This window comes from Falco cherrug, chromosome 3, assembly GCF_023634085.1.
Source record: "Falco cherrug isolate bFalChe1 chromosome 3, bFalChe1.pri, whole genome shotgun sequence".
NCBI classification, from domain to species: Eukaryota; Metazoa; Chordata; class Aves; order Falconiformes; family Falconidae; genus Falco; species Falco cherrug.
Genome location: NC_073699.1, coordinates 96,338,835 through 96,361,651, shown reverse-complemented (window position 1 = coordinate 96,361,651; position 22,817 = coordinate 96,338,835). Strand labels below are relative to the sequence as shown.

The 22,817-nt window shown below is 44.6% G+C and overlaps 2 protein-coding genes across 7 annotated transcripts in view; one reads left to right on the top strand and one right to left on the bottom strand.

Moving 5' to 3' along the window:
• The window catches only part of MAK (male germ cell associated kinase), a 31,842-nt gene extending 22,615 nt beyond the window's left edge, over positions 1–9,227 (top strand). For 4 of the 6 annotated variants that reach the window (XM_055705059.1, XM_014276525.3, XM_027799280.2 and 1 more), the window contains 3 exons: positions 1,559–1,633; positions 4,359–4,487; positions 7,698–9,227. In XM_055705059.1, the coding sequence (XP_055561034.1) occupies positions 1,559–1,633; positions 4,359–4,487; positions 7,698–7,852 (359 nt within the window). In that variant the 3' untranslated portion in view covers positions 7,853–9,227. Of the gene's footprint in view, positions 1–1,558; positions 2,441–4,358; positions 4,488–7,697 lie in introns of those variants that run through there. The other 2 variants (XM_055705061.1, XM_055705062.1) reach the window with 2 other exon arrangements.
• A 1,992-nt stretch (positions 9,228–11,219) lies between these two features.
• On the bottom strand, positions 11,220–14,810 carry LOC102057678 (transmembrane protein 14C). Its single transcript, XM_055705063.1, has 4 exons — positions 14,652–14,810; positions 14,313–14,414; positions 12,269–12,353; positions 11,220–12,037 (listed from the first exon to the last, which is right to left on the bottom strand). Exons 1-4 carry the CDS (start codon positions 14,725–14,727, stop codon positions 11,980–11,982), a joined length of 321 nt encoding a protein of 106 aa, XP_055561038.1. The 5' UTR covers positions 14,728–14,810; the 3' UTR covers positions 11,220–11,979.
• Between the last annotated feature and the right edge of the window lie 8,007 nt (positions 14,811–22,817).

Below are 22,817 nucleotides of genomic sequence, written 5' to 3'. Positions count from 1 at the left end.
GTGGGTGATATGCTAATTTGATAAAAGTGCTGCCTAATATTCTAAACAGGTCTTTTAACAATCTACTAGTCTTGTCCTAAATGCTTTGCAGCATGAAAAGTCCCCTTATTTTCAGCAAGGAACTTGTGGTAAGGTGCCTTTTGGTACTAGGTTTTGTGAAGAGCACTGTTACCAGCATTTTATAGGGTGAACACTAGGACTGGTTAAATGGCTTATCTAAGATTTCACTGAGGAGAGCATCACACTCAAGGTTAAAATCTGTCTTCTGACCACCAAGCCCTGTACTTTAAGTACATGGTCCATCACCCTGTTAAGGGGAGGTTAGCTTCTTAACAACTTTGCAGCCATTGCCTAGCTAGCATGAGTCACTCCCAAATACTGTAATGCTAGTAAACCACCTCACATGCTTCTATAGAAGGAACTTTACAAGGTTTGTTTCCATGGCACATGCTGCACCCCTTTTTAGTAGCACTTCAGTAGCCGTTCTGCAGTGTCAACAAACCAGGTTTTCCCTCTGAAAGTCAGGTGAGCTGTAAGATGTTCATCTGAAGTTATGTGAAAGATTTGAGGAAGGGAAAAAATAACAGCACCTACCAGAATTTTGATGAAATAGAACAGACTTTTTTAAGCAATGATCTTATGTACCTTGTTGTTTTCCAAAATACAGTGAGTGTCTCAGAATTAATTACGTATTCAGAAAATAGTCTTGTAAGGGAATTAGGCACAAAAAGGCGAAGAGCTGTTTCCAAAAGTATGCATCAATAAGCTAACCACCTACATACTGAATTGCACTGAAAATAAAATTAAGATGAATGCTAATGGTAAAAATCCGGCTGTTGTCTTACTGGCCTACCTTGCGTATCTACCAAAAGGTTAAAGAAAAAAAAACCCTAAAACTGGTTATTTTCTGTGTTTGAAAATACTTGCCATTATTTCCATCAGTATCTTAATTGCATGTTGTGTTTTGTATACTGGGGAGGCAACATTTAAGACAGACACACATGAAACCAGGATAGCTGGAGCACCGATCAAAGAAATACAACACATGTAAATTATATATGTTTTCTTTTTTCATATTGACAGAATTGAAAGTTGACACTGTGCTGTTTACTGTTTAAATAGCTATGTTTAGTTTATTTACATGCTGCTTTTTTTTTGTCATCCACAACATTGCCCTAAGGTGAAATAAGATAAGATCAAATAGTTACAAATGCTTTATTTATGAGGAATTGTAAGGTTATGCTCAGTCAACTTTGCAGATACGCCTGAGTGCTTAAACTTGTGATTTATGTATTTGTGTGACTGCAATGTGGTTGCATTGTTGGTAAATCACACTTTATTCCATTATTAGAAAATACTTTGTAAAATAACTTGTTAGAGTAACATTTCCTGCTTGAGAAAACACAGGAAGGAGACATTATAGTTACAAGCATGTCAGATACCTTTCTTGCTTTGTTTTCCCTCATTTCTTTCACATCATCTAGCCAGGTTCTTCATACACTTTTTCTGAAGTTCTGTCTTTCCATCTTTTTCTTCCTCTCATTTTCCTTGTCTACAGATGAGAACTTAATTATGCCTATTGAAAAGCTATCATGCAAAGAAAGGTTGAATGAAAAATTAGAGGATCCAAAAGGTAATTCATAGCAACTGTAGCCTAGTTCTTTGTACATTTCCTATTTATGTTTTACATTTTTCTGTAAAAATTGCACTTATAACACAGATTCCTGATGATCGTGTACTTAATTTGCAGTTGTAATCTGGTTTGTCAAACCTTGCTGTCTTCATTGTGACTTCTTCTGGAATCTTGGCACTTACTGTACTTTAAAAGACAGAGAATATTTTATTACCCTAATTATAATCCACAGCATGTCACTACGCTGCTGCTGGATAATGGTGAAGAAGCAATCCTAAAGCAGCAGCACATGTGTCTCTCCTGAAGGACTGCTTGTTCTTAACAGCACTTGGGACTTGCACCATTGACTGCATTCTGATTCCCTGTTGCACTGATTTTACAGCACTGTGATTGTATAGATTTTGGTGGAGTTACCTTAGCGTAAAAGGGTGGAAACAGGTTTCCAGGCAGCCGAGTCTGTGTCTAAACACAGTTTGCTGCGAGCACTGTAAAGCTGCTGGACTTTATCACCTCTCCCTCAGTTTCTGGCCTCTGTGGTGTGTCCTGCCTGTGTGTATGTCTTATTGCAACTGTTCATAGGGTTTTTTGAACTCACTACCCAGCTCAAATGATTCTGTGACTTTATCCTTCATGAAGAATGAGGTATGTGTTGTTTGAGGTAGGGGGTATGGCCTGGGCCACGCTCACACTTGCTGGCATTGTGGCCATGAGTGCTTGCCTGTACACCTGCTGCCGGACCTCCTGGATCCCTGATGGATGAATACTGCTATAGCAAGAACCCCTTCTTTTGTACAGCGGTGGCCAGAGGTAAGGAACTGTGCTTTTCAATAGGATTTTTTTATATTTGTAGTTACTCTGTTATTTTATATTAACTTTTTTTTTCCCCTCGTCCTTCATTGTTCTTATCCAACAGAAAAAAAAATCACCCCTCCAGACCTCTCTGTTTCACCCAGACTGCTCCTCCTGGCTGCCCTCTACCATGCAGAAAGGGTCATAAAGGACATTGGACACTAAGGGGTAAGGAGAACCAAAAAATGGTTGAGCAATTTTTGTCAGATAGGCAGCTTTGCTAAGCTGTAAATAAGAAGCAGACAGAAGTAGTCTTTTTGATGTTATATTAATTGAGGCCTGTCATGTGCTTATTTTCAGACCTCAGAATTTTAAAGAATGCTACCAAGCTGTCAGAGTGAAATAATTAGGAACTGGAGGAATAAGAGTATGTGTTGTGTGTAGGTGCGCAGGCAGGGGGACAAACCACTAAAACGGTGTTGTTTTGTTTTTCAGGCAAATTCCTGAAAAGGAAGAACAACTTAAAGACTACAAGAAAGTTAAATTTTATTAGAATACTTTATTAAAGTTGTATTTTTCACCAGGACTTCTGTGTCATTCTTTACTGTGCTGGAGAGTGGCATCAACTGGACACAGGGGAGCCACATGGAGACCCAACTATTTGCAAAACTGAAAGAAGTGACAGTTTGGGGAGACTTTACAAAACTGAATTAGTTGAATGCTTTTTGTTAGTGCTTCTCAACAGGGAGGTATGCAATGACCCAACACAGCTGTAATTAGCTGAAGATACCTTTTGGGGTTTGTAGATGACCAGTTTTGCAGCTTATAGATCCACTGCTCTGAGCTCTGAAATTACCACAGAGGACTGGGAGCATTTGTGTGAAGAGGAAAATTTTGGGATTACGTGGAGGCCAGAGATTCAGGAAATAGAAAAACTGTCAAATCCTATATTGTGTGCTTTACTGCAACTACCATTGAAACCATGCTGAATATTAATAAGATAAAAATGCTCACAGTTGATAAAGGTCAAATCAAAACTACTGTGTATGGCCTTGTAGTTCACAAATTTAATACTACTGAAGCACACCACTAAAGAAGACCATTTCTCTCTGGACATTGTGCCAGCACAGTCTTAACACTGTCCCAAATGATGACAGATGTAGATAAGAAATTTTCTTGGAGCAGAGAGTCTAAGTGTTGTAACAGATTCCTCTTCCATTGGACAATTTCAGTACTAATTTTGTGTGTAAATGCACAATGTTTTTCAGCTTCCAAATGAGGATGGTTACATCAACCTTCCCAAGGTAGCACTGCTTTAAAGAAAAATCTGGACCAAAAGCAGGTATAATAGAATTATAGCCAGGGTTAAAGAAAGAGGGTCTGACTTTTACAGCAAGCCATTAACGGTGGAACTGGCAAAGTCAACTTCAGGTGGTGCGCCACTTCCTGCAAGAGAAGTTTGGTTCCATTATTTTAGATAGATTTAGGCTGAACATGCTGAGCACAAGATTTTAAATACTAGTTCTCAAATACTGAAGTGCTTAAACCAGCTTCCAGTAAAGTAGGTAGCTGTAAGTAAAAGGTAAGACCCTGCCTTTCTCTGAAACTCAGTGTAAACTTTTCTATGTGGTCTAAGTTTAATGAAAGTACTAATGAAATGTTCATCCTGCTCTGTTGTCTTTATTCCAGCTGAAGTGCAGATCAGATGTGCTGGATTTGCAACTTGGCAAGTCTGTCAAGTGCTGTAAAGGGTCCAACTAATATACAAAGCAGAGAATTAATATGTACTCTTTTTCAACTGACAAGCACTGGGCAGTCCTTAAAGAACACTCAGTACTTTTGTGGTACTGCAAATATATTTTCAAGGGACTATAAAAAGTAGGCAAAGTTACCTGACTGCAGCTGGAAATACTAAAACTCTGTGTAACATCCACAGGAAATCCTGGCTTTGTAAGTGGTGCAGCTTACAACCCATCAGGAGTATATACCCCTTCCTTTCATAAAAAAGAAGTTGGATCAGCAGGACAACGGATACAACTAGCTCCTCTTGGTGCACCTGTATCAGGTAGGAAACATCCTTTTACCATACATAGCTGAGGCAGAATGTTTGTTTCCCATGCATCCTAAAAGATTTAAAGGCCTTAGTAAGGTTTTCCTCAAGTTTTCTAAGTAAAATTCTTGGGCATAAAGTGTTCTTAACCTAAATTAATTCAGTGTAGTTGTTTAGAGGCAGTCCTGATAACTAGAGAAACTATTGCTACTATTTTGTTAGGTCAAAGAGAAGGGTGGAAACCTTTTGTAATTCTAGAAGGTTTGGACCGTTTGCTAAAATCCTGTTCATTAGCGGTGAAGGGCTAAGCAGAATCGTAAAAATATGTACCTCCACATCTCTGGTGTAAGTGGTCATGTAGATTGGACACAAATATAAATTCATTATTCATGAGCTAGTAGGAATTGATACAGTCACCCAACTGGTAAGTATGAAAAATAAATACATTCAAGTTTTTAAAAAGCCTTATGTTTGAGTGGATTTGAAGGAATTTTCTTAACAGTGGCTTTGGTGTAGCTTGGGGCTGTCGTGTGTGGGTCTTTAATCAGTTTGATGTCACTTAATGCAACTGAATGATGCTGATCCATGCTTGCAGTGACCTCAAAAATTTCAAAAAAGGCAAAGACCTTCATTAAGTTACTTAGTAAAGTCACAAATAATGTTATAGATATGGTATAAGCAGTAAACTAAAATTATTTTCTCCCTTATTTGCTGGCCCTATCTAGTTGGCCTGTGGTTTCTGCAGTGGTCATGTAAGGCAGTTTTTCACTATATTCGTCTCACTGTGTTGGCTGTACACATCTGTGGGTACTGAGGTGACACTACTCTTGTACCCATGAGATATCACAAGGGTGCTTTGTGAAGTGAAACTTTTGATGTTGCTACATTATAGAAGGTAAAAGCCAGAAGAGAAGGCAAGTGGTACCTTAATAGATACGATACAGTCATGATGTAGCTGTAAGTTACGTGACCAAACACATTAAAAGATTGTTCCATTCATCAGTTAAAATCTATGTGAAATCTGTTCTGAATGTAACTTTTACCATAGATTTTCTAGAGTGAGGATGACATTCTGAGCACCCTCTGTTGGTAAGATTCTGATTCAGAGAAGATGAGTGAAAGTGCTCAGGATGCAGGAGAAACTGGCTTGTGAGTGAAGATTTAGGTCCAAACCAAACAGCACACTTCTCCAGTTACTTCAGAGGAAATAGCAAGGCCCTAAACTAATTGTGAATTAACTAAAGGGCCTATGGCAGACCAGTCTGATACGGTCCTGCTTAATAATGTTGCCTTTTTGCTGACTTGCTCTTTTGAGTTACCTGTTCCCCTTAAGAACTTGCAAGTGACTTCTGAGGATGAGGGAGGGAGGGAAGGAAGGACATGGTACATGTATAAAATATGCTTAGAAGTAGTCGTATTCTGAGTCTGAGTTGATCAGAAGCCCACCAGGAAAGGCTGGAGCTGCACTTCATTATCTTATCAACTCACTGCTGAAACACAACAGTGAGAGTTTTGATTTGTCACAGTGTGTGGATCAAGAAGTTCACAGAGGGACAAAATCTGCGACTATCTCTAGACTGCTGTGAATAGTGAGAATGAAAAGGAATTATGTATGGTGATCCAAAGGGAAATAAATTCACTGTTAATCTGTAATTAGAAATGGAAAATGTGTAGTAAAAGTCAGAAAGGGTGGCGGATGGAGGTCAATTAAGAGATTCTTCCATGTCCTGGAGAAGAGCAAGAATCCTATTGCTTAAACCCCTCACATTTAGCCTAAACTCTGCAGACTTGCATGGGAAGAGAGATAAGGATGAAGCAAATGGCAGGTTTTATCTCCTATCTGTCAATATTTGAACATTAATATTTTTGGTGACGCTTTGTATTATCCAAACTGAAATAAGTTGTGCTTTCAATTGTTTTTGCTCTCTTCATTTGTTCTATTAAGTTTTTTAATGCCATAATTTAAATAATTTAATGTAGTATAAAAGATAAGTTTTGCTGAGGAAAATGCCAAGATGCAAAAAAAAAAAAGTGACCTTCATTGCCAAGAGAGGGAAGGCTGGAATCGTACTTGCTGATGAAAAATATTGAATGCCAGCCTGCGGTACAAAGGAACAATATTAGTTTTTAAAGAGGTGGAGACCTGACCCCCAGTTTCAGTTCCTTAAGATTCCTCTTTTTTAAATGTCTTGATCCTCACCTGTTCCTTAATGGGTTCAACACACTGTTGAAAAATACCACCAAAGATAGGTGGTTTTCCATGAGAAACAGAATGATAAATAGGCACACACAGAGAAAAAAATTATTTTAATGTACCAATAATACCTAATAAAAGAAGACTAAACTAGAAAAGCAGGAATGGAGGGGCAAGATATACTTTAGGAATGGAATACTAAGGAAACAATGTAAGGTATAGCAGGAGTCTGGATAAGAAAGGTCCCAAATGACCGACTTTAAAGGACTGGAAAAATGGCAGAATTGGTGATGAACATGAAGAAAACCATGAGCTGTCAGCCCCCACAGCAGGGCAATTACCTTAATCACATGAAGCTTGAGGAAGTAGTAACTATCTGAAATGCAGAAATGGGAAATCTGAGTAGGAAGGCTGGAAATGCAGTAGTGTACTATTCCCAGTGCTTGAGACCAGGTGGATGTCAATATTAAGGGATAAAAAAACATGCAGACTTGGAACATCTTCCAAAATTAATAGAGAAACAGGAAGTGGAGATAAAGAGGACTCGCCACCAGATATACAAGGAGTTTTCAGTTAAGTAGTAGGGGAATAAAAGACATGAAATCTCAAAAGGAACAAGAGGATCTCCAGAAGCTGTCCTTCAGTCTAGGCTTTTTGGGTCTTAATAAGTTTATCAATGTTATAATTGCATAATGAGATCGAGGAAAGAACACTTCCATTCTGTAGCAGTTTTGCAATAGGAGATACAGAGCTGTAGACATACGCATCTAAATTTCAGTGTCAATGTTTTCTCAAGGGACTGTTGTGAAACAAGTATGCAGTAGATGAAAATTGCTCATAAGATACACAAACTGTAGAAAACATTAACCTTATCTGAAAACAAGCGTAGGCAGCATATCAGAGACCAAAGCATCCTGCTGTATTAGCATCCTTAAGTACCACAAGTCGTCTTTAAGCTCTTGTCCTTTTATTTGTAAAGGAGTGAAATACCTTTTGAGTCATAATTAATTCAGAGTTCTTGTTCCTTTCAGATTATTCATGGAAAACCAAAGCTGCTCATGCTCAGTTACCAGGTCCTCCTTTCAATTCAGCAACAAAAAACATGAATATTTTAACTCGCCTACCAACAATTCAGTCAATACATGGAAGAACAGACTGGGTGGCCAAATATGGAGGAAACAGATAGAAAATGGCATCCTGTATAGGTATTATGTAAGCTGTGTTCAGTTCTCCTGCACTGGAAACCTGAAATGCCTATTTGTTCCAATTTTTCCTAAGACTATGCAACAGTAAAGAAGAAAAAAAGACCTTGTGCTCTATTACCTGTATAATACTTATAATACCACACGAAATACTGGCTATAAAGTAGGATTTATTGAAGTATTGTATAAAATATATTGCCAAAACTACTGAGAAGTAGATTTCACTTAACACTTTTCTATATATGGATCTCCTAGCCTCATACTCTTAAAACATCTGTTATGGTTGTTCACCTAATGCAACGTCCACTTTTGGCATATGCTTGAAGTACACAAGCAGCTAGAAACAGGGCTAAAGCGGAGCAGCACCAGGCTTTCAGGTATTAGGCTGGTTCTTTACCAGAAAGATGAGACTGAAAGCATGGGTCGGGTTGGGCTTTGTGAGGAACACCGCACTCCTACTAGGATTTCAGAACTCACTTGTACCTAAGAGTTACTTAAGGGTCTCTAATGTGCAACTATTCATAATAGCAATGAGACCTCCTTGTAGTAGGACATAAGCAATCCGCTGATAAATACTGCACAAGGAAGGTCTAAAAATCTGGCCCATATATATGCCTATAGAATGATACAGCAATACTGGAAAACAGCTGAACAAGTACTGAATGCTAGACTTACAGAGTTGTAGGAAGTCTAAAAGTTCGGTTCTGCTGTTATAATGAACTTATGACCATTTCTGCTTGAAGATCTGTGGAGGTTTATATCTGCCCTGTCAAGGGAGTGGCACAGTGACATTTTACGGAGCTTGAATCGCTGCAGACTGACAGTGATTTTTAAGGGGGAATTAGCCAAAAAGGCATAAATTTTCATTAAACTCCTGTTTCTACATGTCCTTATTGGATGATCAAACTAAACTACAGAAGCTGCATAAGCTCTGTGAGGGAGGATATTGGGCTGTTCTTCAAAGACGTTGCTTTATGGTTTAGACCTTAAAGGCCAACTTAGGTATCTGAAAACACACACAAACTTTAATAATGCAATACCTCACTGTTTATATGCTCGTTCAGTACTCTCCCTGGCTTCTATGCTAAGGCTTATAGTAATAGCCTGCAAAGGACTTTGCAATGTACAATAAATTGCTTTTAGGATGTTGAGCTAGGCTACTTCTGGTAACAACTGCATTTAGAATAGATGCTTTAGAGTTAGCAGTTACATTAAACCTGCCATTTTAAAGTACAAAATTACCATGTTCTTTGAAGATGTAAAGCTGTTAATGATTACTTTAAGCATTGTAAAAAAGAGATGTATTTGTATGGCTTTTATAACTGCATATAAAAATATAAATTCCTGTTGTTGACCTAATGTGCCTAATATATGGGTTATGTTAGCTTACTGGAAATCAATTTAATCTAGAACAGTTGTACTAAAAAGTAAAATATATTGTTATAAAAATTTCTCCTAAAGAAAATACTACTTTAATACTGGAAGAGCTATATAGGGATAGGGATTTGTGGTTACTAATGCACTAGTGAGTTTAATTCAATTGCCATTGGTCTAGGCTTAAGTATTTGTCATTTGCTTAGTACTAACAGATGCCCCTGTGTCATTTAAGTGCATCTTAATTTATCTGTAGAATAGATCTGTAACTGGCTGTGAAGGACAACCTCAGACTTTCTCTAACAGACGTAAATGCACTGATTTTATAATTAAAAAAAAAAAAAAAAAAGAGAGAAATGATTCACTCATCTCCAGTACAAGATGCTAGTGACTTAGCTAAAATCAGGAGTCTGGTCAAGGAATTAATTAATAATGTGTCCATAGCTCATCTGTCCATGTCTCACCTTTCCTAGAGCAGAAAAATAAATAGGTACTATTTATGGCACTAAATATGTCTAGAAGAAACATGCTGTCCTTACCATATGCTAATGACATTGAAAGAGCTTTGACATAACCATAACAGCCTTTACTTGTCCATAATCAAAGCATGACAAGTGTTAAGAAAATCTCCTTGCAAATAGCAAGAAAAAACAGTAATAAGAGGCTAATAGGCTTTGTACAGTAGTTTTAACTCTGATTCATTGATACACATTGAACTGTTAGTGCAGAAATGCCATCAGCTAATGCTTCAGACAATTAGTATATGCTGAGAAGTTCCAAGGAGGTAACAAGTATCAAAGGCTAAAGCTCTCCTCTCCTTCCTTTGTCTGGAGTGCTACTGTTTCTCCTCAACATGGGAAGTGTTAACGCGAGTTCCACCACAAATTCTCAGTCCATGAAACAGCAGCAAGGCTTAACACTTTGGTGTCTGAGTTTAAAAGCTTACTAGTCGAATTCCATGCTTCCTATTGCCTTTATTAAAGACAATTGCAGCCCAAATTTGCAAGTTACCTGATTTGAGACCAGCATTATACAATTAGAAAACTGCAGGATCGTGGCTATTCTCAGTTTATTGCAGGAAATGCATTTATATTTGTGTTTTACTTCCACAGAAAGTAACTGCTTCAAAAGCAGTATGAAGAGGCAAATAATCTGTCCAGTAGTTAAAAGTGTCTTACATGCTAATGTCTGGCTTATTTACCCTTCCCAGCTAGAGCAAAGACATTCAGACACCTGCCCACCAATGCTGGGTCCATAGCCTGGGTTTAGGAACTCAAAAGGATGATCTGTAAACACACCATCTGCTGTCCTGTGCACCCCTTGCTTCTGTGCAGGGAGGCAAGAGGGAAAAGTAAATATGGGTGAGCACGCGGAGCCGAACTCTGCAGGATGATGAATGAGGGCGCTCGGAAAAAGCCCAGAGTACAGTTCCCCCACAAAAGATCTTGCTGCCTGTGCTCAAGTCAGCGCTGACCCAAGTTGCGTGGCCTGGGAATGCTGCTGAGACCCTTGCCCTTGCTGGAGCTGTGCCTGGCAGCATCCCTGCTGATCTGGAACCCAACCTACCTGGCATCCTGGCTTGACCTTGATCCCTGAGGTTTATATTTAGAATTCTTTCAGGCATTAAGAGAATCAACTCTGAACCCTTCAATCTTTAAATAAACTTTCATAGAGCATTTTTCAAATCTAAACTATAAGATCCCTCTCAGAAAAAAAAAAAAAAACCCCACAAAACCAAAACAAACCTCAAGTATAACACTTGTCTGAATATGCAGTCTGTATGCTTTTGTTCTCTATACCTCCACCCAGTTCAAGGGATTTTTATATTTACAAGTCATTAAATTCAGGGAATGGAATAGAGATTATTTATACAATTCACATTTGCAAAATATATCCAGACATCCTGTGGGAAAGGCACTAAACTGTATCAATCCAGATGAACGATGAAAGAAAAAATAGTTGTGTAGAACACAAGAGTTTGTAATAATAATATGTTGGTTTATTTAGAGTAAGATTTTAATTGTCATTAAATGCAAGAGTTCTGCCTAAAATTCAGCATTATCTAATAAAGCATATTTTTGGTTTATGAATAATAATCTGTAAAAGTTAAATGAATGACATTTAGCTGGGCAGTTTTGCTTATAAGTAATTGCAAGTAACAGGTTTGCACTAATTGCATTACAGTTAATTAATTACCTTGACAGCCTGCTCCGTGATTGTGTTTTGTGGGACCAGGTTCTAACACACAGTGCTGGGAGAACAAAGTCCCTGACTGACAAACATCGTGACTGGATAAACTGGCAAGGACAGGGAGAAGTAACGTAATAAGCATGTTTGTTATAGTAATTACTAGTGACAAATTGGCAACTCCTCTTCCCTTGTTTTAGAGGTATAGATGATTTTAGAGTGACAAGTACAGATGTACATTTAAGCTTCAATCCTGCAACTGTCTGCAGGCAAGTGCCAAGAGGCCTTTGCCTACAGTAAACTGCAGGTCCAGAAGCTAAACACTTTATTTTCTTGCCTCATAGTGCAGAAAATGTTAAGACAAATACCATTTTGGAAGACATAACGAGGGCTGTCAATGTCAGTCCTTTAAAAACACAACCCACATGCGTTAGGATATGAAAAATACAATGCACAGGTAGCAGTGCCTCTTCCACCTCTGTGTAGCACATTCAGGCAGTTGCATTTTCAGGCTTCTCAATGACGTATCTTCAGATGACTTGATGCCAAGTTATGGCTTAAGAGGCTTTTCCATGATCTGCAGTCCAAGCCGTCCAACCATCAGTAAACTGTTGAACAGAATAGTTGTTATTTAAAAAAAAAAAAAAAAAAAGAGGGGGAGGCAAAAATCTCGTCAAGAACAAGAAGGAAGAAAACATTGCCATGACTTCATGTAGCTGAACTCCACCAGAAGATTTCATTTCTGACAGAACTTTACCACATGACATTTTTAAAACGATATAATCCACAAATAAGTGGATTCACTTATTCAAAAATACAGACAAGAACACTAAGACTACCTGGCACCAGCAATTATCCCGGGCATTGCTTTTCTGGAGTTGTAAAATCTCATTCCCATAACAGTAGACAAGGTTCCAGACGCCACTGTTGGAAAGAAGCCCAGTCAGAACCATTTGAAACAGAAACACCAGAGCAGCACTGCAACGTTTGGACATGCAGCAGTGCCAGCCAAACAGGCCTGCACCTACAGACAGGAACAACTCCCTCCTCTCCGCAGAGAAGTGTTTGCAAACATACTACTTGTTGTTAAACAGTAGAGCTATTGCAAGCCTCTCAACAGCTTTAGTAATCACGCTCCTCTACTCAGTAGAAGCGAGTAGATCTCATCAGGGTTGAGGCCATTGCCTAATCGCCCACAACCTCCAATCCTCTGGGTAGATTGCCAATTCGCCCTTTTTTTTCCCCTTATTTGCAGAAGAATTATTATTTCCTTGACTACAGGTGGGCTTAAAACTGCCAGAAACCTGGGACAAAGTTCACTATGTGGGAGGCAAATACTATTACAGTTCCCATTTCTCTGGGACATTCTGAACTGGCAGGTGGCACTACATACTACACCTAGAAATAAAACAGTCCCACTTGAAAATACGAATTAGCAAACAGAAAGCAACCTAAGGGATCAAACTGAAAGAGCAACTAACATTTTAAATATTACTCCAAACTACTTAATCTCTTAAGTCTGGGGGGGGAAAAATCCCGTCAATATTCACATAAAAGTTACAGGCACATTGTTTCTTCAAAGGAGGTGGTGTATGAACCTTTCTCTAACGCTTCAAGTTTGTTTGCATCAGACAGGGCAAAAGGTAGTCTGTCAAGGTTCTTTTTCTGGTTTTTTTTTACCCGTGATGTAGCATGGCCAACCTAAAGCTCAGCAGGAGCCAGAGCTGCACAGGGCAGCAGGGCTGAGGAGGAACAGATGAAGATTTGGACTAGACTGGGATACAGCATCGCTTTCCAGAGGCCCACTCGAATGCACTACATCAGGATATACAGAAGATGCTCATCTTTCTGTCACAACACTGCCTAAAAACCTGTGCCGAAGATGCACAGCCACCCCCACGGCATGCCAGAGTGGAAAAGCCAGGTCACAAATGGAAACTGCTTCACACTGAGCTGTGCTTTACATCTCATTCCATACTGGCAAGGCAGTTTGGTCCTCCGCAATATCGAGCAGGGGCTTCCTAAAGGACTTCATCATGTCACATGCTGACAGGCTGTTGGTTTTAAATAGTCTTATATCGCTGTAATGCTACAGTATCATAACAGTAATAATACTATTGGCACAGTTACAGAGCTAGAAGGAACCTCGGGAGGTCATCTAGACTAACCTGGTCCCCAAAGGCAGGACCAACTCCTGACAGATACTGGGTTAATCATCTATTAATGTCCTATGGTGATGGAAGTCCCCGAGGTTCACCTGAGGAATCCCACAAAACACACGTGTTCCAGTGCTTCGTAATACTGTCCACTGCCATTTTATCCTTCACCTGAAGCGTTAACCACAAGCCAAACCCACGATTTCTTATCCCATCTACTGTATGTAAGCAGCCGGCATAGCTCGCTGCCTCCTTCTACATATTCTTCTGCAGTGCAGGATGCATTAAAACATCTATGGCTCTTCTGACATTCTTGTGCAAACCAGTGTCCCATAAAACCCATAGTACTGCTTGTCCCAGTGCTGCCACCATGGCTAAAACGCTTACGCCACGACCGCGGGCTGAAAACCAAACATTTTGCACGTAACATTTCTCGTGCCCCTGGTAGTTCAGCACAGTGCAGAGGACGTCAGCATTTCTCACCAACATTTCTCACTATGAGTGGGCACATGCTGAGCGATGCTGGTGATGGGCACAGGCACAGTCCCTGACACCACGTGGAGAGCGACGGAGGTTTCAGGAGCTGGTACCGCGCCCTGACACAAACCTGCTCCTGCCACCACTTACGACGTTGGTACAAAGCGAAGGGCACGGAGCAGCCGAAACGTGCCAGGGAAAAGGCTGCTATTCCCGCTGCTGCCCGTGCTCGGGAGCCGAGCGGCCTTACCAAGGGAGAGCCACACGTTCCTCGGGTCCTTGGACTGCTGGTAGGCGCCGAGCCCCGCCAAGCCCCCGAAGAGAAGCCCGGCCGCCAGGGAGGGGACGCTGCCTTGAGGGAAATACAAGACGAAGCCGTCAGTGACGCGGCCCGACCGCAACTCCCACACAGCCAACGCAAACAGCGGCTGCTGGCTCCTGTGGGGGGTTAATTACCGAGACACCCGGCAGACCCGAGCCCAGCCGCGCTCCCGTGCCGCAAGGGTTTAGCGCTGCGCCCGGGCCCGCCGCAGCCGCCGGGGCGGGGGGCTGCCCGCGGGCAGGACCGGGACCCCCCGCCGACACCTACCCGCCTTGGCGTAGCCGACCACGCCGCCCGCCGCCACAAGCGCCGCGTAGCCGAAGCCCAGCCAGTCGTACTCCATCTGCGGGCAGCGCCGGGCCTGGCCCCGCCGCCCCGCTCCGACCTTGGGCCGCCCTCGCCGCAGGCACCGCCCGCCCCGGGGTCCCGCCCGCCCCGCAGGCACCGCCCGCCCCCGCAGGCACCGCCCGCCCCGGGGTCCCGCCCGCCCCGCAGGCACCGCCCGCCCCCGCAGGCACCGCCCGCCCCCGGAGGCACCGCCCGCCCCGGGGTCCCGCCCGCCCCGCAGGCACCGCCCGCCCCGCAGGCACCGCCCGCCCCCGCAGGCACCGCCCGCCCCGCAGGCACCGCCCGCCCCGCAGGCACCGCCCGCCCCGGGGTCCCGCCCGCCCCGCAGGCACCGCCCGCCCCGCAGGCACCGCCCGCCCCCGGAGGCACCGCCCGCCCCGGGGTCCCGCCCGCCCCGCAGGCACCGCCCGCCCCGCAGGCACCGCCCGCCCCCGCAGGCACCGCCCGCCCCGCAGGCACCGCCCGCCCCCGGAGGCACCGCCCCCCCGCCCCCCGGAGGTCCCGCCCCCCCCGGAGGTCCCGCCCACCGGCGGTGACGGGCAGCCGGCCGGGTCCGTGCCCGCTGCTTGTCCCGGTCCAGCGCTCCCGCGGGTGCCTGAGACCTTTACTCACCGGTGACAAAAAGTGGCAGGGCCGGGCAGTGCCGCTCCGCTCCGGGAGGCGCATTCGGTTTCTTGCCGTGAATAACACAGCGGGCCGGGCAGGAACAACCCGAACCCAAACCGCCCCCTCCCGGCTGCCCAGCCTCAGCGGCGCTGGGGGCTCCCGGGGATGGCGAGGGGGTCTCGGTCAGCCCGACTCACCCCCTGCCCCGGCGTGGGTCCCCCCCGGGAGACAGCCCCCCCCGACCTGCTCCGAGGTGAGCCCTTCCCAGGGGCTGCAGCCCTTCCCCCCCTGCCCCGGCGTGGGGTCCCCACGGGCTGCGGGGGGGATCTGCTCCCCCGGGGGCTCCCCGGGCTGGGGGCACAGCCTGCCCGGCCGGGGGCTTCACCGCGGGCTGCCGGGGAACCTCTGCTCCAGCGCCTGGAGCCCCCCTGCCTCCTCCTGCCCTGGCCTGGGGGGCTGCAGGGCTGTTTCTCTTCTCCCTCCTCTCCCACAGCTGCCCCCGTGCAGTGCACGTTATCCCAGAGGCGCTACCACCATCACTGATGGCTCAGCTTTGGCCAGTGGTGGGTCCATCGTGGAGCCGGCTGGAGCTGGCTCTGCCCAGCATGAGGATACCTCCTGGTGCCTTCTCACAGAAGCCAGCCCTGAACGCCCCCACCACCCCTACCCCCCCCCCCCACCGCTGCCACAACCTTGCCGTGTAAGCCCAATACAGATGTATTTTCTGTAAATATAAGAAGGCATCTTATATTTAAGTCCCCCTTGCTCTGAGCTCCATAATCTGAGCTCTTAAGACCTCCTCTACTGCCCTTAATAGTGGGTGCATGGATGACTGTGGATCACATTTGCTGAAGCTTGTGGACTTTTGTGGAGACGACTTGATTTACATTTTTGTGACATTAGATGCGCTGCAAATACTTGTGTTTTAGGCACACAGGGTTTGCAGTGGAGCTTGAAGCACCTGGCCAATATAGTGCCAATGACTGTCTGCAATGACTTGTTGATGAAAACCAGGCTGGCTCCTTTGCTTTAAAAATAAGAAGGCGTCTGGATCCCCCAGTAACTCTGCTGAGGAGAGTGGGCGCTTGCTGAGCGATGGTGGTGATGGGCACAGGGCACAGTCCCTGGCACCACATGGGGCAGCTGCCCTGGCACCGTGGTGGGTGCTGGGTGCAGCCCCAGCCCCACAGGGAGGGTGCAGCTCTTGCAGCCAAGAAGGTGGGTGGCAGGCTGAGCTGCGTGAGGCGCGTCGAGGGAGGTGATTCTTCCCCGCTGCTCTGCAGGGAGGCGCAGCTGGAGTGCTGGGCTTACTGGTGCAAGGCAGGCATGGGCAGCCCGAAGCAGAACCAGCAAAGGGCTCTGAAGATCGTTAAGGGTTTGGAACATCTTTCATACAAGAGGTAGTTGGAAGAGCTGGGACTGTTCAGCTTGGAGGAGAGGAGGCTCAGGGGTATCTTATCAATGCATATTAAATATGGGCACAAGTTGAGCAGGCAATTTCATTTAAGCGTAAGTAAAGTCATTTTAATTGTGAAGGTGGCCAAAGAGGCACTCAGGCAGACCATGAAGTCTCCATCCTTGAAGATACTCAGCACCCAACTTGGACACAGCCCTGAGGAAGCTGACCATGCTTTGAGAAAGGGGGTTGGACTCCGTGGTCTCCAGAGGTCCCTTCCAAACTCAGCTGGTCCATGATTCTCTGTGACACAAGCTCTGTGAAATTGGCACAAGTTTCCCAGCCGGTGGGTGCCTGCTTCCTTCCCAGCAGTGCTCTGAGAACTGAGCACCGAGATCTGTGCTTATGAGAAGATCTTTTATGTATTTTATAGAAAGGAAAATATCATGAGGCCCATCTGACACAAGAAGCAAACCCCTGGCAGAGCTTGTTCATTAATGTGTACCCAAAGGTTTACCAAACCTGGCAAGTGTCAAGACCTGCCTGTAGAACAACCCAGATGACTTGTTGATCATATTTTCTGCTTTGTGGGGTGTTTTTTTTCCCAGCTGCAGTACTGATGGTAGCTGTGCTTGGGCCTGGATATATTTGCAAGGAGAAAAAATATCAGATCTGAAGCTTGCATGCTGCAAACTATGGTCAGACCAAGTCCCTCAGAAGGCAATGAACTTTCTGTCACACTTGGTTCCATACAAGACTATGAAGAAGACATGGGCAGGCTAGACCTTTGTTCTGTTCTATGTGACTGGTTAAGAGAGTAGCACAAACATTTCAACTAAAATAAAGCTAATAATGGCTGACAGCCTTTCACTGAACGAACAAAACCAAACCAGAAAGGGGCACCTATCGCGGTTCTATGAGCTCTACGGCAAACCAGTAGTTTGCCCCAGGTTATCTGGAAAAGAGGCTTACGCGGGACAAGTGACACGCAACAGTATTTTTACCCTGTTCAGCTTATCGGCTCTTCGCGTTCCCAGTTCATTCTCGTATGTGCTGTGTTTAACTTTTCCCATCTTTGTTTGCCTTCTCCTACCGGCTCCCCACTTTCGTTCTAAGGCTTTCTCTTGTCTTTTCAGTTTTCCTCTTCCCCATATTCTCTGGTCCGCCTTGCTCTGAGCTCCATAATCTGAGCTCTTAAGACCTTCTTTACTGCCCTTAATAATGGGTGCATGGATGACTGTGGATCACACTTGCTGAAGTTTGCGGACTTCCGTGGAGACAACTTGATTTGCATTTTTGCGACATTAGATGTGCTGCAAATACTTGTTTGCAGTGGAGCAGGGTTTGCAGTGGAGCTTGAAGCATCTGGCCAGTATAGTGCTAATGACTGTCTGCAATGACTTGTTGATGAAAACCAGGCTGGCTCCTCTGCTTAAAGTAGGACCTTTGCTTTTGGTTTGAAATACCTAATCAAATCAGAGGCTAAGGTTTACCTACTATGTACTTGATGCCACGGTTTTGCCTTGAGTGCCTATTTCCAGGCCTGTTTCTAGTGCCTCTTTTCAGCTGCTCTGCCCAAAAATTGCATTCATACACCAGCGAGTTGTTTGCCATTCCTACCAGTGAACCTTCATGCTCACACAGCAAACCACCACCATGACACCTTAAAAGCCACCATGAGCTGGCAGGATTTGCTAGGCAAAGACCTTTCCTTGGATGGCCCTCAGTGAGCATAGGCCTGAATGTTCCCTGGCTTCTCTGGCATGGGGAGAGGGAGGAGATGGCAAGCAAAACCCTAGCTGTAGGGTGGCACCGTGAATCTGGAGCAACGAAAATCCATCTTCATTCAAATCCATGAAGAATGGATTTATTTGCAGAGGGTCAGCAAAAGTGCCAATCTGCTGTGGAGTGACACCAGTAAAACTTTTTTTTTTAAGCCTTATGTCAAGATGTTACATTCATTAGATATTTGTGTGTTCACAGGCTGGTTCCTGGGGTGTCCTGGTTTCAGCTGGGATGGAGTTAATTTTCTTCTTAGTAGTTAGTACAGTGCTGTGTTTTGGCTGTGTTGATAGCACACTGATGTTTTTAGTTGTTGCTGGGTGATGTTTACACTAAATCAAGGACTCTTCAGTTCCTTGGGCCCTGCCAGCCAGAGGGCTGGGGGTGACACAGGACATTGGGAGGGGACACGGCCAGGACAGCTGACCCAAGCTAGCCAGAGAGGTATTCCATACCATATGATGTCATGCTGAGTATATAAACTGGGGGAAGAAGGAGGAAGGGGGGGACATCTGGCATTATGGCGTTTGTCTTCCTGAGTAACCATGATACGTGATGGAGCCCGGCTGCCCTGGGGATGGCTGAACACCTGCCTGCCCATGGGAAGCAGTGGATGAATTCCTTGTTTTGCTTTGCTTGCGTGTGTGGCTTTTGCTTTACCTATTAAACTGTTCTTATCTCAATCCTTGAGTTTTACATCCCTTCCTGATTCTCCTCCCCATCCCTCTGGGCAGGGGGGGGAGCGGAGTGAGCAAGCAGCTGCGTGGTGCTGGGTTGCCAGCCATGATTAAACCACGACATGGGGGAAGCTGAGGATGTTATTGTATTCCTGCATATCACGGCATAACCCCTTCAGTGTCTTGATCTCTGATTCAGTGTGTGCTAACGAGCAGATCTTGGCACCATCCTCAATGACGTTTGCAGTACCTGCAGCTTCAGCTTTATTCATTGTTGATGTCACTGCTGGCTTCACAGCTCACAGAAGTCAGGTTCACCAGTCTTTGTCACTTTAACTTAATCAGAAGCCAGCGACTGACTCAGAAGCTGGTGAGAAGACAGACCTACCAGCTACTTTAGTTTAATGCCTCCTGTGGCTGTGCAATGATTTATTCATGTGCAGCAAAGCTTCAGTCTTGTAGTTGTGGGTGCCAAAGCGGGGGATTTGTTATAGCTGTGGCACCCACAAATAAACTGAGACAAGGCTTGCAGAACAAGGCAGTGTGCTTTAACAGAGGAGTGGGATATTGCAACAGAGCAAATTAAATCAGATCACGAGCCCATTAAAGTGTGTTGGATTTTGCTCTGTTCTGCAATTTTATTGTCGCCTCTCCTTTCTTTTACACCATTTCTGTTCTTCACTTGGAGGGGGGATGTCCAGTATTGGACCTGCATTATCTGGGGACTATATGACCCCTAAGGTGATAACTAATAGTAGTGGTAAAACTGAAAACATGAATACATCCACATTCCTTCATTTCTTTGTTATCCAATTTTGTAACCAGAATGTATGAGCTAACTAACAAATACTATATGGACATATGGTTTTGTTTAACAGTCCACACATATTCTTTAAGAAACAGAACGCACACATTATTTCAACGTAAGATGTCCCATGCAAAGAACTATCAAGGATGATTAACTGAAATAATTGCTGCTTAGGACAAGGCAACTTTGAAGAACAATTACATCCTGGGAAGCTGGCAACACAAGATTCTTGTAAGCAAGATAGATCTGGTACTTGTTGGACAAATAGCCAAAGATGTGTCCTTAAGCGCACTACCTTCATTATAATGCTAAAAATCACCCCCCTCACACCAGATACCCTGGCCCACAAAGAGACCCTTCCCCAATGAGCATGCGTAGGTAACTGGTAAGTTTGCGTAACCCTTATATAGATTGCTGTTCAATCAGTGTTAGAGGGTCGGAAGTTACCAAATTAATATTTGTGTAATTGTATAAATCTGATTGTGGAAACTGTCAAGGTGTGCTAGTTCACCCTAGGACCCAAACTTGCACAACTTTGTATTAAAAGCAGTATCTCATATTGTTAGACTTTTTTCCTGATTTTGCACACTGGGTAACAAACTCACTTTTCAGACAACACCTTGAGCGCACTTAAAAGGATATTTTGGTAAGCCTCTACTTTTTATTTTTCCTTTTTTCTTTTTTTTTTTTCTTATTCTGTTTGTTTGGGGGTTTTTTTCTTCTTTCTTTTACTGTCCTTTTTTTCTTTTTTGTTACTAGGCTCAGCTTGAGCAGCTGCCTGGCTGCTAGTGCTGGGATTATCTCTGCTGCTCCTTTTGGGCTAGCATAAATTCTGCTTGGCCTCTTGGTGGAGGAATGGATACAGCCAGAATGTGGATAAATCTAGCAGGAGTGGGAATGGGAGCACGGGGAGCCTGCTGATTTAGGCTGGCTTTTGCAGCACTGCCACCAGATATCAAGCCGTGGGCTAGGTCTAAGGCTTGCCCTCCCTTCTCTTCAAAAAATCCTGCTTGTGTACCTGCTGTCCAGGAATTTAATCCAGGCCTCTAGACCAGAGCCCTGGGGCAGGATTTGCACAGATGCCCGGTTTGCAATAGCAGGCTGAAGCCCTGCAGCAGGGAGGCACGGCACTGTATCCGGCTTTTCTTGGATCCACTCTCACAGCTGTGTTCCCAGTGACTCCCTCACAACTGCTGCAGCCTGGCACGCACTGCCAGGCATTCCTGGCTGCTGTGCACACCTCTGATGCTGCAGGCACACATGGAACATACATTTTCCTAGGGATGGGCGATTTTTGGAAGTATTTGGATGCGTTCAGCTGAAAGGGAAATAACGTCAAACCCACAAGTTATTCACAATAGGGAACAGCAGACCTGTGGGCACACACGTTGTGTAAGCCCGAAGCTGCAGCTTCTGCTGATCCCAAAGCTGCAGCTCCTGCTGATGCTGGCTGGCTCTGGGGAATGCATGGCCACGGGGTCTCCGTCTGCAGCAGCTCTGCTCATCACCCCACGCTGAGCACCGCCTGCCCCAGCTCAGCCTGGGCTGCAGCCCTTCCTGTGGCTTGGCTCAGCCCCTGGGAGCTAACCAGGATCCCAGCTCTCAATTAACTTCCCCGTGCTGTGCTGTGGGGTGGAAAAGGAGCACCTGGTGGTGCCTACTGGACCTGAAGAAATAGTGTGTCTTAGGAAGATAAAAACTGGGGAACAAACTCTCAACTCCCACATCCAACAGATACTTTAAAACCCAGTAGGAGAAAGTTCCACTTAATTTGAGACTTAGCAAGCACCAGCCATGTCAGCTCATATGTCCCACTGCAAAGCCAACTACTATGCTGTAGAGCCATATAGAGGAGCACTCCATGTCTTGCACGACTACTTGCATTAATAGACCAGTTAAAGAAACCCTGATGATAACTCTGAGAGTTTTCCTAGGCCAAGGTGACAGCGAGCAAGGGGTGAAGCAATGGTGATGTCTCTTTCCTGCCACTGACAGAAGGTGCAATGCTAGCTCCTTCAAATATCCTCTCCTCCCTACCTCACATATGGAGTGCCATAGGAGGAATGAGTGCTGCTTCTCTCTTTCATTTTTAGAATATTCAACTGAGATGCCAGGGAATGGGGGAAAAGCATTGCAGTATCTAGAACAGGCACAGAAGTCTGCAGGGTCATGGAGCTGCTGCTACAGCGTCATACGGTATGGAAAAACATCCTCAATGTTAGGAATGCACAAAGGTTGGGGAAAGGAGACGGATGATTTTTGTTCATGGGCCTGAATCCTAATCACAAAGTGATGACAGCCTGTGCAGATATACTTGTTGTGACTTCAGGGCTATGTCCTGTGGGGTCCTGAGCCCCTCCAAAGATGGAGAGTGCACAGCCCCCCTGCATAGCCACTCTCCTCGGAGTCAAAAGGCTGCAGTTGCACATGCCTTACACCTTACAGTGAGATTGCAGCTCCTTGGGCAAGGTGTATGAAAAGTCTCTAGGAGCTCAACAAACAGAAAGGCAGCCAGTGGGTCACATAAGCGAGTCAAACTGACTTCAGTGGTAAGCCCAACTTGCTTGGAAATCCCGTTAGAGACAGCATGTCCCATCCCGGTCAGCATCTCAGTGAATGACTGAACTGAAAACTTTGCTCTGCTGTTCATACTGATTCAGAAAGGCAGCACAAGTAGCACTGAGAAAGAGTTTACTTTTTTTTTTTTTTTTTTTTTTTTTTTTTTTTGCCTTGCCAAAATTGTAGAAAACAAGGAAGTATGGGTATGGGTTGCTCAGAGCACGGCTGCTGAACTGAGTCGTTGTTACTGCTGTGCA

Excerpts from the sequence above, each read along its gene's own strand:
- LOC102057678 (XM_055705063.1), bottom strand. The coding sequence starts at position 14,727 with ATGGAGTACGACTGGCTGGGCTTCGGCTACGCGGCGCTTGTGGCGGCG. Across the intron at positions 12,354-14,312 it reads GAACGTGTGGCTCTCCCTTG|TGGCGTCTGGAACCTTGTCT; the intron begins GTAAGGCCGCTC and ends TCTTTCCAACAG. Across the intron at positions 12,038-12,268 it reads GGGATAATTGCTGGTGCCAG|TTTACTGATGGTTGGACGGC; the intron begins GTAGTCTTAGTG and ends TCTGTTCAACAG.